Genomic DNA, 15379 nt, shown 5'->3' on the forward strand with positions numbered 1-15379 from the left:
CAGATATCCGACCTAGCATACATCAATCAGTTCCCGATTTTAACGGTATACGTACGATCATAAATTTCACCTCCAGGTGGCTCGACTAGCACTATAAATACACTCCGAATAACGTAACCCGGACATACATACACAGGACATCTCCGGAACGCATTTCAAGGATGAGTTGTTGATTTGCAAAACGTTATTTATTCATTCATGAAAACTCATTCACGTGCCCTGATACGGCAGCACCCCTTCGAGACCCGACGACATTCTGGGGAGGTGGTTCTCCTCATCCTTTTCCCTGGGACTTCCTCGGCCAGTCAGCCAACCCGCTAGTCGTCTAAACAGTGTCGTTGGTGTCGACATCGCCCGACGACTCTCCGTCTCCAGCTCAAGTACCGAGTCGTCGTCATCATCCTCTTCATGTCGTCGGAACCGCCGTCGCAGTTTCCCTGATACAGACGCCGTGGAGTGGCTGAGAGCCGACCAGGAGGTCTTTAACCGCGATGCGCTGGTCCCCGGTCGACGCGGCGGGACGGTGTGTGTTGGTTCTGGGAGGCAGGGGAGGGTTGTTGTCGGAGCATCGTCACCGGTGTACCCACTCTCAGTGGTGGGTTCGCGACGGTTGACGTGAGTCCGTTCCGTACTGTCTATGCCCCCGGTGGTGGGGGAGGAGGATGAGGACGAAGAGGAGAGGAGAAGGATACTCCCCGTCTTCATCTTGGTCATCACCGCCTGCTGAAGACCGAGATCCCGCTCGAGCTCTTCGGCCGAGGTCATGATGTGGGCGTTGCCGTTCGTGTCGATTATCGTCGGGGGCTCGTCTTCGCCGCCCTCTGTTCCTGAGAGTGTCTCATCGTCGGGGAGGTGGGCGGGGTATGTTGGTGTGTATGTGGAGTGGCGCTTGGGCTTGGAGGTGGAGGTGTCCTCTTCCTCGTTACCGGTGATCTCTGCTTCGGTGATGAGGATGGAAGATCCCGTAGCAGCGGCAGGCGGGTTGTAGACTCTCGATTGCCGGACGGAAGTAGTGTTCGTGGATGTGAGGCCGAGGCTGGGGGTGCTGGTTGTCAGGAGAGGCATCGCCACACCTCCGGGGCCTACGCCTACGCCGCCGACTCCACCTGCGGAGGAGGTGATATACTCCGCGGCAGTGTCGGCATCAAGGAACACCTCGACGTCGGAGTCGTTGGTGGCGTCGGGGCTCTCGTCTGTGGACGCGGAAAGATTGTGTTGGTTCGGCACCGGGTCAGTTGGGGACAGGAAAGCGGCGGTGTCTTGGTCGCGTTGGCAGGGCTTTTTTGCGTCCCCTTTCGCTGCAGCTGCTCCCCGGGCTAAGAATTGGTGGTGGATGTGCTGTTGGTTGTGGTCGACGGACGAGGTCGGGCTCGTATCTTCGCTGCTCGTCCCGTTGTTACTACTGTCCGTTGGCGAGAGGCTTGTCGGCACGGTTCTGTAGACCGTGGTTTCTGACTGCGTCGTGGTCGTGGTCGTGGTCGATACTGTGATCGGGCTGATGATGACATCCTCTTCCCCCTCGGGTGCGGTTGGTGAGATCGGACTGACAATCATACTCTCTTCTCCCCAAGCGACAGCCGCAGTGGCTCCCACCTGCGACTTTTCAGCTTTGGGGCAGTCCTCGCGGTGCGCCGTGGTATAATTTGAGTGCGAGGATCCCAGCTTGGACCGTTGCCCCTGTCTCATTGTCGCTATACTCGGTTGCTGTGTCAACCCAACCCCAGAATCGTGTTTCTCGCTTCCATCCCGAGCAAAGATCCCAGTTCCGAATCGTCCAATCATCCCATTGCGAAGCTTCTTGGTGGTGCTGGACAACATGTACTTCGCCTCAACCTGCGCAGCCGCGGCCGCACTGCTCCCTGAAAGGGTAGAGGTGGCTGTGATAGTGGAGATACGTTTCTTTCGGGCTGCAGCCGCTTCTTTGGCGCGATTGGGGCAGTAATTGGAGGAAATCCCTTGCTCGATGCGATAAACGAGCAGTGAGCAGGCGTAGCGGACTTGAGCTTCCAACTCGGGGGAGAGCTCTTGGCGGGTGCTCAAGAGCATATCTTCATCTTCTTCAGCTTCATTTTGGGCGGTGGCATTGTCATTATGTTTCTGGGGGGAAAGATCATAGTATCGTGGAGGTTGGTCATCAAGGTTGTCATCGTGAAGGGCGAAGGTCGGTTTCTGTGACTATTCCTTTAGTAACATTTCATTGACGCTGGTGAATCGCAGAGAGAAGGGGCGACATGCTGCCACACTTCTCAGATTTGGGATCTCTCGGAGGATTAAAGAGGGTAATGTTACACACTTTTGAACCGAAGAGGAAAGAAAATGAGGTGCGTTTTTTCAACAGGAGGTCCTTGGTCAGGAAATCCATATTCACTGTTAGGGCCTTCGAGAAGAAGGTGAGATCGGAAAAGGGAAGAGACGTGGATCTATTGGCGCGGACCAGTACTGTATATGATATTATGGGCTATCATCGATCCCAGGAAGAGAAAAAGATTGTTTCACAAACGAGAGGGCTGGATCTGAATAGTTTGCTCGCATGGGAATGACGATTGCGACCAGGGCTGATTCTGAACGTCTTGGTCCGCTGGGCAACGGAGTGCCCAAAAGAGCCGCCCAAAACAAACTCTCTTTCTCTCGTGATTCGGCCCAACTCAATGAGAGTCAAAAATGAACCGAAAAGTTGTCCGGGCAGCTGAGAAAAGGAAATGCGCAATGGGAATTGGAATGCGGGGGGTGGGGATGAATAGAAAAGAGGCAATTCCTCAAAGCCTCGGGAGCACAGCAAACAAGAAGTAGAAGAATGGAAACCAACCCAGCCGAGTCAAGCAGGCAAGCCACCTCCTCCTCCCCCCATCATCATGATGACAGAAAAGTCTCGGACTCGAAAGAGATGTGAAGTACCTACTTGCTTGCATTGCACATTGCACAGGACTGGACGAGTCTCATAGCCTTCCAACCTGCATTGCATTTCCCCGACGATCGATCCTTATTCGCAAGGCAAAGGAAGGCTCGCGGGAGCTGCGCGCCGCGCGCGCCCAACGGCGGCGGCCACTCCAAGAGAACGAGCGGGGAAACAAGCTATTAGACTTTTGTTAGGGATGAAACGGCAGGTGAGAAAGCATGGTTGGCATAAAAGCAGGCGAACGGTTACTATCACAGAGTTCGAGCTGAATTCTGGCGACGCTCAGACTGTCTGTTCCGGTGGAGGGTGTTGGGAGATTGTTTGTGTGTACCGTTTGCCCCCCCCCCGGCATCTCTCTCGACCCCTGCTCACCCCGAGATTGAACCCGCAGTGACTATCACTCTTCAATGCAGGGTACAGAGCACGGTCATTCGCTGCAGGGAGACGAGAGGGAGGATCCAGCCGAATCCAGATCGTCGTGTCGTGGGAGAGGGAGGGCAGCAGACGGGGTGGGACTGTACCCTTGCTGGCAACAATGAGAGATTTCCACGCTGTTGGGATACTCCTGCTTCAACTGTCAGTCTCGGTTTCGGTCTCTGCTTGACCAAGGACTGAACTGACTGACATCATTGAAGCTTCACATTGCACAGACGAACAGCCGGGTGCCCAGACCATTGCAGTTGAGCATGTAAACGTTCAAGCTCCAAGCCTTGCAAGCTTGAATGAGTCACGGAACAAATTCCATTGCTTTTTTCGGGAAAGGGAAATCCTGGCAAGGGGTGTGCGGGCTGATTAGACTTCTCAATTCGCCAGCCAGGAAAGGGAGGGATGAATCAAGGGAGGGACGGAGTGGAACTCCCACCCCGATCGGGGGAATGAAATCGGATCTATCATTCAGCAGAATTCCCGTGGTCTCTGAAGACTCTGTCAGATGAACAGGGGTTCTGCTGAATTACTCAGGATTGAAGCTTCAATGCAGTCATACGAAGGCAATGGCATCGAGAGAGGAAAGAGGGGGAGAAGACGAAAGGACCCTGAATGTGATGTGCTGTGATGTGATGTGATGGGTTCTCACAGTATAACAGATATCATGTGATACCACCTCCCACTTTTGCATACCAGAAGTACTCCATAGTTGCTTCAAGCCATCCTCACACCTTGTCTATACAAATGACTCCCCAGCTCGATTATCGCATCAGCTAATCTCTAACCGCAGAAGGCCAGACTCCCAATCAGTGATATCTCAACCGATTGATCGATAGAAGACAACCTCGACAACACCCCGACTACCGTAACCCCAACCAGGACCCCAAGGCCCAGCCAACAATGAGACCCATCACATTCCCCTCAGATCCTCTCGTCCCTCCTCCCGACAGCCAATCTCAACACCACAGAACTCACCGGTATGATTTACACTTCGGACACCTCCAACAGCAGGCCAGCCGCCATGCATCAAACCCACTCCCTCCGCCTTTCCCTCCTATGCTATAGCTTGTAGCAGCCCTGCGAAGCCATGCAATATAAGTTATCCTCCGGCTCGTGTAAACTTCCCACCCAATGCTTCGAAACTCTTATGACGCCATTCGATGTCATCGAATCACTGATTGTATCGGGGAATGCAGTGCCACACGCTTTGCATCGCATCCCCGCATTTCGTGGGGAACAGGGAAAGGAAATCCGGATTCTGGTGCAGGGTGCAGAAGGATATTACGAGGTGCGCTGGTGGAGGGTTGTTCGTGCAGGGTGGGAGGAGGTCTGTTCGTACTCCGCGTGCGGTGCATATGGGGTAGAAGGTCTTGAAGGGGTTTATGGGGTAAAATGGAAGGGAAAGGAAGGTTGCCTTGTGTCTTGTGCGTTGATGGTCTGGACAAGTACTGCACTGTATACATGAGACCCTTAGGTATGTGTGTGAGGATGAGCAGACTACCAAGTAGCTGTACGGAAGCAATACATATTGCGAACAAAAAAACGAGATCTGTCTATTTCATTCATCATACTATGTACGATCGAACTCTTGTAGAAAAGGTCGCCCACCACCCTCCGGGCATTGTGGCTGCTCCGGCAAAAGACAGACCACGCCTCGTGAGGGCTTATCGATGGAGAGCAGTTGGATGCTTCTTTTACAGCCTTACCTGTTGTTTAGGAAACGAGAGAGGCAGTTAAGTGCTCATCTCTCTGACTGGCTTAAGAATGACAATAAACATAGTTTGCACCGCTACTTCCCCGAGGCGCCTGGTCCTGGCGGGGTCCGAAAGCCGCCGGCGCGTCCTCTCGTCGCCGAGAGAAAGACCAGACTTCGTTCCCCTGCTGGTGTCAGGCAAGAATAATGTGTCAAGGCTGCAATGACTGCGCCAAAAGTCGATCTGGATACCGTGAGCGTCAGTTTACCAGGCGGTGATGTCTTCCACCTCCGCTTCGCCGAATGTGCTGCTCTTGATTAGCTTGTTCACGCCATCGACAACCTCGGCGCCGCCCTCGGGAACCTTGGACATGATGTCGGGAAGAACCTCGCGGAAGAACTCGAGGATATACTTGTTGACCTGTTCAAACTGGAGGAGGAACGCATCGTGCCCCTCAGGACTCTCGATCCGCTTCAATCTCGAGTCCGGGATACCAGCTGCGATTTCCTGCTGCTCCTCAAAAGTAAACAGTCCATCGGTCTCAATGCCCAAAACCAGCGCAGGCTGCTCGATTTGGCCAAGTGCCTCGCGGACAGGGTTCTCGGAGTCTGCGCTGGCCCGGTGTCTCGAGACGTCGTGCGTGTCAAGCTTGCGGGTGATCGCGATGTAGCAGTTGGCGTCAAACCGCTTCACGAACTTCTCGCCCTGATAGCGAAGGTAAGACTGAGCCGAAAAATAAGTCGGAAGCTTCTTCTGGTTGCCCTTAGGTTCGACAGTCTTGCTGAAGGTCTTGGTTCCAGAGAACTGCGGGTCCTGGAAGAGGATTTCGGCCGGCTGGGCAAGCGCAGGCGACTGAAGCACAGGGGAGCTGCGTCCACTGCTCTTGTGCCCATCGTTGTGAACGGCCCAGTGCTCGTTGGGCGGACTAGGCACTCTCTCCGTGCCGTTGATGTTCTGGCGCTTGGAGGGATCAGGCACGTTTCTGCCAAAGCGAGACTCGAACGAATTGCGGCTGCGGTATGTAAGAAGGGCAGACATGCGGGCCGCACCCAACCCGGTCGCAGGGGGGTCATCGAAGGAGTAGTAGCCATCCTCGTACTTAGGATCGCTGTAAATGCTTTGCCGTTGCGCTTCGCCCCAACTGATACACCACGCAGAGTGGCGGGGAGATGTGGCGATAGGACAAATAGCGCGGACATAATCCTTGCCGAAGTAAGCGTACTCAAGGGTAAGCATGCCACCCATGGAACCACCCACGACGGCAGCAATCTGCCGCACGCCAAGGTCATCAAGCACGATCTTGTGAATTCTGGTCGATGTTATACATGAGTACACCCCATGATCCTTTGAGAAAAACATACCTCACATCATCACGCACGGTGGTGAGAGGGAATTCAGGCCCATAGAGGCCCTTCTCCGGGTCTCCGTCCTTGTAGGTCACAGCGCTGGCACTACCATACGGACTGCCCAGACTGTTCAGGCAGACAACAAAGAATCGCGAGGTATCAAAAGCCTGACCGGGACCACCAAGCAGAGGACCCCACCAGTCCGCGACATCAGCGCTTCCACTGAGGGCATGGCAAATCACCAAGACATTGTCGCCGTTCGGGGAGAGTTTGCCGCGAGTGGTGTACGCAACCGGGACGTTATGCAAGGTAACACCAGACTCGAGAGTGAAGGAGGGGATGATGGCAATGGATTGATCGGTAATCAAGGCCGAGAAGGGGTTTTCAGGTTGCGAGGCGACTCTCTCTACGGGATTTAGTAGCCATTCACCTCAAAACCGAGGGGACGGGCAAAACTGAGGCGGGGGCGGGGGAAATTCTGGGGAGGTGGAATACTGACGGAGTGTGCCAGAGGCGCCAGAGGATTGTGTAACCATTCCGGCGAGAATGAGCCTCAGAAAAGCGATGGAATATGAGGGTGAAGACAGAAGTGATCACGGAAAAGGCAATAGCAATGAGGGAGATAACTTTTTGGAAAAATGCAGGACGAGGATGGGAGAATGAAGAGGGAACAAGCCTCATTTTCAAGTTTTCCGCGGGTGACTCATGCGTCATGAACACCCAATCGGAATCCCTGGTTATCTTATGCATCACGTGATGCGTATCTGTATACGATGAATACGCAAAGTGGATTGCCGGTCTTGATCCATGATTCATGCTTCATTCTTCATTCTTAACAGACTAGATTGTATTAGGCAGTTTCCACCGACGATCTCGATGCTTCTTCTTTCCTCTCGGACCGGATACTACCCCATCCCATTCCCCATGCAACCACAAAGCATACGCAGGAACAGCCCGCACAGAGGTAGAACACGCGGTCGATGGTCTTTGAATATGCCAGGAGGACCCCATGGAGATTCGCGACCGATACGACATTCCGGAACCCTGTTGCTCCCGCTGTGAGCACCTCTTCGGCGCTGACATGCGGCGCATATTGCGGCAGCAATTCCCTCAGCCCTGTGTTTTGAATGGTCTGCGAAAAGCTTAGGAAGAGGGATGCCCCCAGGGTTGAGCTGAAAGTTAGCAAGCCCATTGCAATAGGCACCTCTGGGGGTGGGAGCGTGCTTTGCACGGCAACAATAGGCTGAGACGCGCTGACCTTAGTCTCCTCTTCAAAATGTTTACAGTTCAGGTCGACTTACCAGCTGTATACCCATACCTTCGCCCACCCCTGCCAATACCTGGTACCCAGCCCATTTGCCAATGGATGTGTCCGGCATGAAAGTGGCCATCAGACCACTTGAAACGCCGTTGAAGATTGAGCTGAGGAGAACGTAGGGCAGGTAGTAGCCCTGGCATTCGACTGTGGTATATCAGTTAAGATCTAGAGCCAAACAAGCAACCACTTACCGAGCATGCCCACGAAGAGCGCTGCAAGCAACTGAGGTACCATAGTGGGCAGACGGAATAAGCCACTGAACAGGGGCGAGGCCCCCTTAACGGCCTGGAAGTAGATTGGAACGTAGTAGTCTTTGCAGATGATTAGACTCATCAGGAATCCGAAATTCAGACAGCTACAATATACCACACGATTTGAAAGGATCGTGAACGGAATCATCGCATCTGCGCCTTTGAAGGACTCCCAAATAAGAAAGACGATGAAGGTGCAGCCTGCACCGCAGAACAAACCAATGATGGTAGGACTACTCCAAGGGTACTGGTTGCCTCCGTATTGCAACGCTAGAAGCAGTTGAATAGCAGCTGGAGCGAATAAGGTGAAACCAACAAGGTCCAATTGTCGGTGGATCGAGCGAGCAACTGTCAACGCTGCAGGCTTGTGGAGCTGCTCTGGAATGTCGATAAAGGCAATCAAGGCCGCGACCACTCCTCCAATGGGCAGGTTTATATAGAAGCCTGGGACCAGTTTAGCGATACGCTAAGAACAGGGCAGGAGGTGCCTACACCAGCGCCAGGTCGAATACTCAGTCAATGCACCCCCCAGCAAAGGGCCTATCACCAGCCCCATCTGCGCTACTACGGTCCTGTCAGTCGTATGTTCACTGAGACCAACCTGCTCGTGACACACTTACTGCCCATAGACATTCCGATCAGTGCTGCAAACCTGTCAGCGGTTCCCTTCGAGAACTATTCTCTCCAGCTTACATGGTCTTTTGCTCATGGGAACAGAGTTGGCGATGATGGTGAAAGCGCCTGTCTGAATGCCAGCACCTCCGATTCCGGCCACGGCACGTGCAACGATCAACATCTTGGATGAGCTAGCGAGACCGCAGAGAAGGGACCCCAGTTCAAAAACGGTGAAAAAAGTAAAGAAAGTCCACTGTTCAGGTTGAGTTGAAGTCTACACGGGCAATAGCACTTCGACACCTACTTTCGAGTTGAAATTGGCATAGAGTTTGCCAGCCAATGGCTGCAGGGCAGCACTTGGTCCAGTCAACAATTGTGTGGTGTGTTAAGTAACCACACTGGTAGGGCTGGAGGCTCACCTGGCCAGCTGATACGAACTACCGTACCAGCCCACATCGTCGAGCGAGTGAAAATCACTGGTGATTCTAGGGATCGCCTGCACCGGGATTAGTGGTAGCTCATGCATTCGAAGCTCAAGTAGACTCACCGTTGAGATGATAGACATGTCAAGCAGCATCAAAAAGCTCACAACGGTGATGCCTGTAAAGACAGCCGTCAACTTCCAGCCGGTGATCCATTTTTCTAGGGGTAATTCAATCTGGCTGATGTCGGGGAGGCTGGTCGTGAGATCCTCCGAGTTCTTCTTCTCTTCTGCCAAATGTGTATCCATCGAGGCGAGGTTCTGCTGCAGATAGTTGTCACGCGGGTTGACAAGAATGTGTGCTGCTATCTTTGCTTCAAAAGAGCAGAAGATTCATCGATTAAAAGGCTGACATTCAGTTGCCTTCCTTGCTTAACCGTGGAGACAGTATCTGCCAATAAATCTCCGAAGTATTGAACGCCACATTTGATGCAGTGCAACTACCCGACCTTCTGCAGTTCTTTTGTCTTTTCAGTGGCCGACCACCTTTCAGGCAACTCGATGATCGATCTCAGGAGATGTCACTGCACATGACATATCATATCCACTGGAATTTTGTCTAGATACCAGACGGTATAAGCATACGGTCGAAGGCCATCATAATTGCTCGGACATGCTGAGATTAAGACATAAAAGGAATCTAGATATTACATGTTCATACCAAGATAAACCCTAGATCACAACTCAGCGACCAATTTCGTCGCCGACACTCCCTTCTTCAAAGTATCCAAGCCACTCTGAACCGACTCCAATCCCCGTCCCACGACTTCCACCTTCAATGCAGACCTGAAGGAGCCATCTCCCAGAGCCCGTGGCAGGAAGTGTTCGAAGATCGCCGGCCCAACCTCATTGTCTCTCAAATCACTTCCGAAGACGAACTTCGACTCGATGCCCTCCCCCAGCGGCCCTGTCGGAGGAACCGCCAGGGAAACAAACTTCCTGCCCTCAACCTGAGCCACGATCTTCGCACACAACTCCACACTGCCATCCCCAATGGCAAACGCTCCCGCACTCTGCTTGCCCTGGAAGGCCGCCACCACATCCTCCACCACCGTCTCGCTGCGATAGTCAAAGACTTGACTCGCCCCGAGCGACTTCACAAACTCAAAGTTCTTGGGCGACGCCGTGGTGAAGACCTCGTACCCGGCCGCGACAGCCATCTGAACCGCGTTGCTGCCGACACTCGACGAGCCACTCCAGATGAGCACCGTCTGACCTGTGGACGCGGCGCGAGGCGCGCGAGGGAACTGGAGGGCAAGATGGTCCTTCTGGAAAAGACCGCATGCGGCCGTGGAGATTCCCAGGGGGATGGCCGCGGCGTCTGTGAAGGATAGTTGGGGCGGGATCTGCGCGGTGGTCTGGGGCGTGAGGACCACGTAGGATTGGAAGCCTCCATCGGCCGGTCGGCTGGTTCGAACTCCTGAGGTCAAGCCGAGCACGCGGTCCCCGGGCTTGAAGCGGGAGGCGAGGGGGCCTGGGCCGACCTCGACGACTTCGCCGGCCACGTCGCAGCCCAGGACGGTCGGGTAGGCGGTCCAGGGGAAGAGTGCAGTGCCCATGTCTTGCATGGCATAGTCGACCAGGTTGAGTCCGACGGCTTGGTTCTTGATCACGATCTCGTTCTCCTGGGGAGGTGTGTAGGCTGCTTCGTCTACTTCGAGGGGATAGGCTTTGTCGGACGTGAGCCACGCGGCGCGGTTGCTGGGGGACATTGTGGGAGAGGGTGGTATATAGTTGGAAGTCGTGTAAATGTTGTCTTAGGGATGTTGAGTCTGGTGACTGGAGCTGTTGTCTTTGCGTCTGTATTTGTTGATGATGACGTTCTCCTTCGCTGTCCTCATGCAGTCGTTATATACTTAGTTCGTACTGAGTTAGGGCTTATGGCCGAGGCCAGCTAAAATCCGCAATGTCCGACGGCATTAATCCTTTCACCACGTCACAAAGCATACTAATACCGACGGCGTTCGATCCCTTCTCTCCTACGGCGACTTTCCATTTAATCTGACTGAACCCCGCCGGTTCTTGAAATCATGTTTGTTTCCCCTTCATGTCAGCAGGACCTACTAATACTCTCCATGCTGCATCCACCAGCCATGGACCAACCTCCCACGCAATATGATCTTTCGCCGGCCCCGTACGGCCGCGCATGTATGAATTGCTCGCAGGCGAAATGCAAATGCATCCTTTCCAAAGATGGAGGCCAGTGTCAACGGTGGGTTTGGATCACAATAAGCATGTTCTTCCACCCACCGTCCCGACTGACTATATGCATGCTCTACAGCTGTCAGCGCCTCCACAAAGAATGTCGCCCCTCCGCGTTCCAGCGCCGGCAAAATCTCCGCAAATCCGCCGCCACGAAGAGCGGCCGCCTGGAGAAGAAGCTGGATGATGTGGTCGCGCTGCTTCGTGCCCGGGCTGCGCATGCATCTGGTAGCAGTGCGGCCGCAGATGAATACGCTGACTTGATCGAGGACCAGTTGAACGCAACGACGCCGGCAAGGCCCCGGCCACGGACTCGGACTCCGCGCAGTGTCTCACGGAGGAAACCCGACGTCGAATCCCAAAATGTCAGTAATCCGCAGGCCCGGTTGCAGTCCACCGAGCCGATCGAGCAGACATCGAGGGGTCTCGGCTCAGCGGCTCCCTCGCCAGAAGACGCTGCCCTCGAGCTTCCGCCGTGGCAAGCCGAAGAGTGTTTGGCGGCGTTTCTCACGCAGAAACTGCCGTATCTCCCATTCATCGACTTTCCGTCAGGGACCACGGCACGGCGTCTGCAGCGCGAGCGGCCGTTCACGTGGCTATGCGTGATGGCGGTTGCTGCGAAGAGCGCGAAGCAGCGCAGTGCGCTCTGCGACAGGGTCAAAGAGATTGTCGCGCAGAAAGCGGTGCTCGACTACGGGGGTCGCGATCTCGATCTCCTCCTGGGCATACTGATCTTCATCGCTTGGTATATTCGTCGTTCACCACTGTTTCTTCCTCGATTCTAACCCTCGATCCAGGTCCGGCCAGCAAGTCTTCCGCAAGCTCAACCTGATCATGTTCAGCCAGCTCGCCATTGCGGTGGTGTATGATCTCTCGCTGGACAAGCCCTCCTCGCTGGAGAACTCTCTCCTGCTGTGTCTGCATTCTTCAGTGGACGACGACCCTCCGCCGCTGCCCGTCCGGTCCAAAGAGGAGCGTCGAGCCGTGCTAGGTTGTTATCTCCTCACCTCGAGGTATGCCCCTCCCCACAGCAACAGAGCAATACACCGCTCGAACTAACCAGCACCGCATGCAGCGTCGCCCTCTTCTTCAAGAAAGCCTCATCCCTCCGCTGGACACCATACCTCGAAGAATGCCTCGAAACCCTAACCCAGCACCCCGATACCCCCAACGACGAAGTCCTCGTCCACCAAGTCCGCTACCAACACGTCAACGACCAACTCAACCAGAATCACCCCGAAAACCCCAACCCCCTTCAAGCCCCAATCCCATGCCCCATCCCACTCCCCACCTACCAACACGCCCTCACCACCTATCTCCAATCCGCCCAAACCAAATTCCCCCCGCACACCCAAGAATACAGTACGCCCCCTCTCCATAAACAAACCAAAGCACCGCCTTCCCAAGCTAACGCAGAGACAGAAATAATCCACCTCCACAACACCCACACCGCCCTAACCCTCACCGAACCCTCGCTCCTCAATCCCACCAACCCCAAAACCCAAACCCCCCGCCTCAACCTCCCCCACCTCGACCACCTCACCGCCGCCCTCACCGCCACACAAGCCTGGCTCGACAACTTCCTCACCATCCCGCCCGCCGAGTACAGCGGCTTCCCCTTCACGGTCTTCGCGCAGCTGGCCCGCACCCTGGCGGCGCTGTGGCGGCTCTCCACGCTGGAGGATCCGCTGTGGGATCGCGGGGGTGTACGACGGGCGGTGGATGTGTTGGGGGTGTTGGATCGCGTGGTGGGGAATTTGGGGCAGGCGGCGGCGTTGGCGAGGTTGGAGGGGGGGAGGAGGTTCTTTGGGAATTCGGGGGGAGGCGGGGATGGGGAGGAGGATGGGGAGGGGGTGGATGAGGGGGAGGTGTTTTTCCAGTCGGTGGGGAAGTATGAGGCTATGCGGTTGGCTTGGGAACGGAAGTTGAGGTTGGGGGCGAATGTCGGTGCTGGAGGGGGTGGGGGGAGGGAGGGGGTGCAGCTGCCGTTGTGTCAGGATGTTTCTGGGTTTGGGTCTGGGTCTGGGTCTGGGGGTGCTGGAGCTGGTGCTTTGGGGGTGGGAGTTGGGTATGATGACTGGTTGAGTGAGTTTTTGAATTCGATGGTGCATTGATTCTACCTAGTAGCTAAGGGGTTTCTCGTCTCTCCTTGGAGGAATCGATTCAGGGCGAGTAATCTCGGTGGTAGCTACGTAACAGGGCAGTGATAAAGCATCATCATGGATGGGAATTGGCCACTACTTTGCCAGGATATCCCCTCCCTCCGGCCCCGTCTGCGCCTTGTGGATTCTCTCGGCCGTCGTCTTGAACAGCCGGGGCAGACGAGTCTCCGTCTCCTCGAACGGCTTCCCCGTCGCGATCATCTCCGCCAAACACTTCGCGCTGAGTAACACCACCGGCATGCCGTGTCCATTGAATCCCGCGCAGATATACTGGTCCGGTTTCTCCGGCACCTGCCCGATGTGCGGGTGGGAGTCGTACGAGTACCCCATGACTGTATTTGTCTTGATGTTAGCTTTTTCTCCTCATATAGAAAAATTAAGGGGGGCGCGGGAGTAAAACACGGGGACACTCACTCCCCGTCCAGATCTCCTTAACATACGCCCCGCTCCCCTCCCACCCCCGGAACGTCCTCTGCATATAATCATCATAATAATGCTCAGTCGGTTCAATCAACGTCCCATCGTCCACCACATTGTACCACTGCTCCCGCGCGTTCTTAAACGTATATTGCGCCCCGCCGACAATGATGCTTCCATCCGGCCGCGAGATCAAGTAACTGCCCCCGCCGCCTTCCTTCGTGTACACCACATACGAGTACGGCAGGAAGGGCACGCTTTGCCCTTCGGGCACGGTGATATGCGAGCAGATGCCCCGGCAGGGGACGATGCTCTTGGCGTACTGCGGCAGCAACCCCGCAGTGTAGGCGTTGGTCGCGTAGACGACTTTCCGGGCGCGGATGACGCCGCGCGCCGTGTGGATGGTGTGATGGGTGGTTCCATCTTCGGTGGCGGTAGTCACCCCCGTCACGGGCGTTTGGGCCTGCACGTTCAGCGCCGGGGACGAGGCGATCTTGTGGAGGAGGCCCAGGATGAATTTGTAGGGCCACAGGGTGCCTGAGGTGTAGGAGAGGCAGGCTTTGGCGCCTTTGACGCCGGAGATCTTTTTTGGTGCGTTAGCTCCTTGTCCTGTTCGGAAACTTTTGTCTTCGAAGTTGTGATGCACTTCCTTTCACTGGATTGCCTCACTGAGAGCATCTAGACAGAAAGGGAACAGTGTATTGGGGGGGGGGGGGGGCGATTACTTACCCCCTCCGCGTTCTTCGCCGACGTATAGTGCAAATCCTTCGCGACAGCCACCCCCTGCGCCAGCAGCTTTTCGTAGATCAGCCGGGCGCGCTCCCCGCCGTCCTCATTGAGGTACACGTTCATGTTGCGCGTGATGTTAAAGTCGCAGTCGATCTGCTCCTCCACCAGGAGATCTTTGAGGGCTTGCATGTGCGCGTACTCGAAGTCGGCGATCTCGACCCCGGCGTCCAGCCCGTACCGCTCGATGTAGCTCGGGATGTGGCCGTAGATGTCGGGACGGAGGTGGCCGCCTGTTGATTTATCACACGTATTAGCCAAGCAGTCTGGTTGATTTGGAAAACCTCTGGGCCGGCATACCGTTGCGACCGGTTGCGCCTGAGCATATCTGTCGCGCCTCAACGAGGGTGATTGTCGGATGGGACGATGGAGATGTAGTGCCGCCGTGGCCGAGCTGTTTCAGGAGGTAATAGGCTAGAGTTACGCCCGCGTAGCCGGCGCCGATGATGGCGATGTCGGTCTCTTGGGGAAGGTCGGGGGTGGTGCGGAGGGAATCCAGTTCGTCGAGTTCCGTGCGCCAGAAGGGCAGGATGGGGTTGTCGATGGGGAGGATGGGGGACATTGTGGATAGGATTGGTAAGAATGGAAGAGTACGATGGCAATCGGAAGTGTGTCTGATCTCATTTGAGGGCCATGGTGCTTTGTTTATAAACCCGGCCTACTGGTCCCTCCAAGGTCTAGTTTTACTCCGCACCCAACGCCGAAGAGGGGCTGATTGATAACGGCGCTTCTCCTAATCCAAGCTTTATCTGCGGAGTTCGGAGCTGGCGGGCCACACGCCACGT

The 15379-nt window shown here is 55.2% G+C and overlaps 6 protein-coding genes across 6 annotated transcripts; 1 reads left to right on the forward strand and 5 right to left on the reverse strand.

Annotated features, from left to right (window-relative positions):
* Positions 1 to 210: 210 nt before the first annotated feature.
* Positions 211 to 2362, reverse strand: BO82DRAFT_360796 (uncharacterized protein; the record flags this gene model as incomplete). The annotated part of the gene is made up of 2 exons (XM_025636788.1): positions 211 to 2169; positions 2294 to 2362. 2 exons carry the CDS (start codon positions 2360 to 2362, stop codon positions 211 to 213), a joined length of 2028 nt encoding a protein of 675 aa, XP_025496699.1.
* Positions 2363 to 4852: 2490 nt separating this feature from the next.
* On the reverse strand, positions 4853 to 6989 carry met2 (homoserine O-acetyltransferase). The gene is made up of 3 exons (XM_025634085.1): positions 6862 to 6989; positions 6378 to 6768; positions 4853 to 6325 (listed from the first exon to the last, which is right to left on the reverse strand). The coding sequence occupies exons 1-3, from the start codon at positions 6896 to 6898 to the stop codon at positions 5281 to 5283; spliced, it is 1473 nt and encodes a 490-aa protein (XP_025496700.1). The 5' UTR covers positions 6899 to 6989; the 3' UTR covers positions 4853 to 5280.
* A 223-nt stretch (positions 6990 to 7212) lies between these two features.
* BO82DRAFT_325660 (MDR family MFS transporter) lies at positions 7213 to 9276 on the reverse strand (the record flags this gene model as incomplete). Its single annotated transcript, XM_025632884.1, has 9 exons — positions 7213 to 7605; positions 7664 to 7824; positions 7872 to 8375; positions 8424 to 8495; positions 8552 to 8575; positions 8625 to 8799; positions 8851 to 8902; positions 8966 to 9042; positions 9094 to 9276. The coding sequence occupies 9 exons, from the start codon at positions 9274 to 9276 to the stop codon at positions 7213 to 7215; spliced, it is 1641 nt and encodes a 546-aa protein (XP_025496701.1).
* Positions 9277 to 9704: 428 nt separating this feature from the next.
* Positions 9705 to 10739, reverse strand: BO82DRAFT_428425 (zinc-binding alcohol dehydrogenase family protein; the record flags this gene model as incomplete). Its single annotated transcript, XM_025640442.1, has 1 exon — positions 9705 to 10739. The coding sequence occupies one exon, from the start codon at positions 10737 to 10739 to the stop codon at positions 9705 to 9707; it is 1035 nt and encodes a 344-aa protein (XP_025496702.1).
* Positions 10740 to 11155: 416 nt separating this feature from the next.
* Positions 11156 to 13343, forward strand: BO82DRAFT_325667 (uncharacterized protein; the record flags this gene model as incomplete). Its single annotated transcript, XM_025632885.1, has 5 exons — positions 11156 to 11239; positions 11309 to 11974; positions 12027 to 12242; positions 12305 to 12591; positions 12652 to 13343. The coding sequence occupies exons 1-5, from the start codon at positions 11178 to 11180 to the stop codon at positions 13341 to 13343; spliced, it is 1923 nt and encodes a 640-aa protein (XP_025496703.1). The 5' UTR covers positions 11156 to 11177.
* Positions 13318 to 15189, reverse strand: BO82DRAFT_300419 (NAD(P)/FAD-dependent oxidoreductase). Its single transcript, XM_025632057.1, has 4 exons — positions 14895 to 15189; positions 14538 to 14827; positions 13806 to 14391; positions 13318 to 13723 (listed from the first exon to the last, which is right to left on the reverse strand). Exons 1-4 carry the CDS (start codon positions 15154 to 15156, stop codon positions 13467 to 13469), a joined length of 1395 nt encoding a protein of 464 aa, XP_025496704.1. The 5' UTR covers positions 15157 to 15189; the 3' UTR covers positions 13318 to 13466.
* Between the last annotated feature and the right edge of the window lie 190 nt (positions 15190 to 15379).

This window comes from Aspergillus uvarum (assembly GCF_003184745.1).
Source record: "Aspergillus uvarum CBS 121591 unplaced genomic scaffold BO82scaffold_3, whole genome shotgun sequence".
Classification (NCBI taxonomy): domain Eukaryota; kingdom Fungi; phylum Ascomycota; class Eurotiomycetes; order Eurotiales; family Aspergillaceae; genus Aspergillus; species Aspergillus uvarum.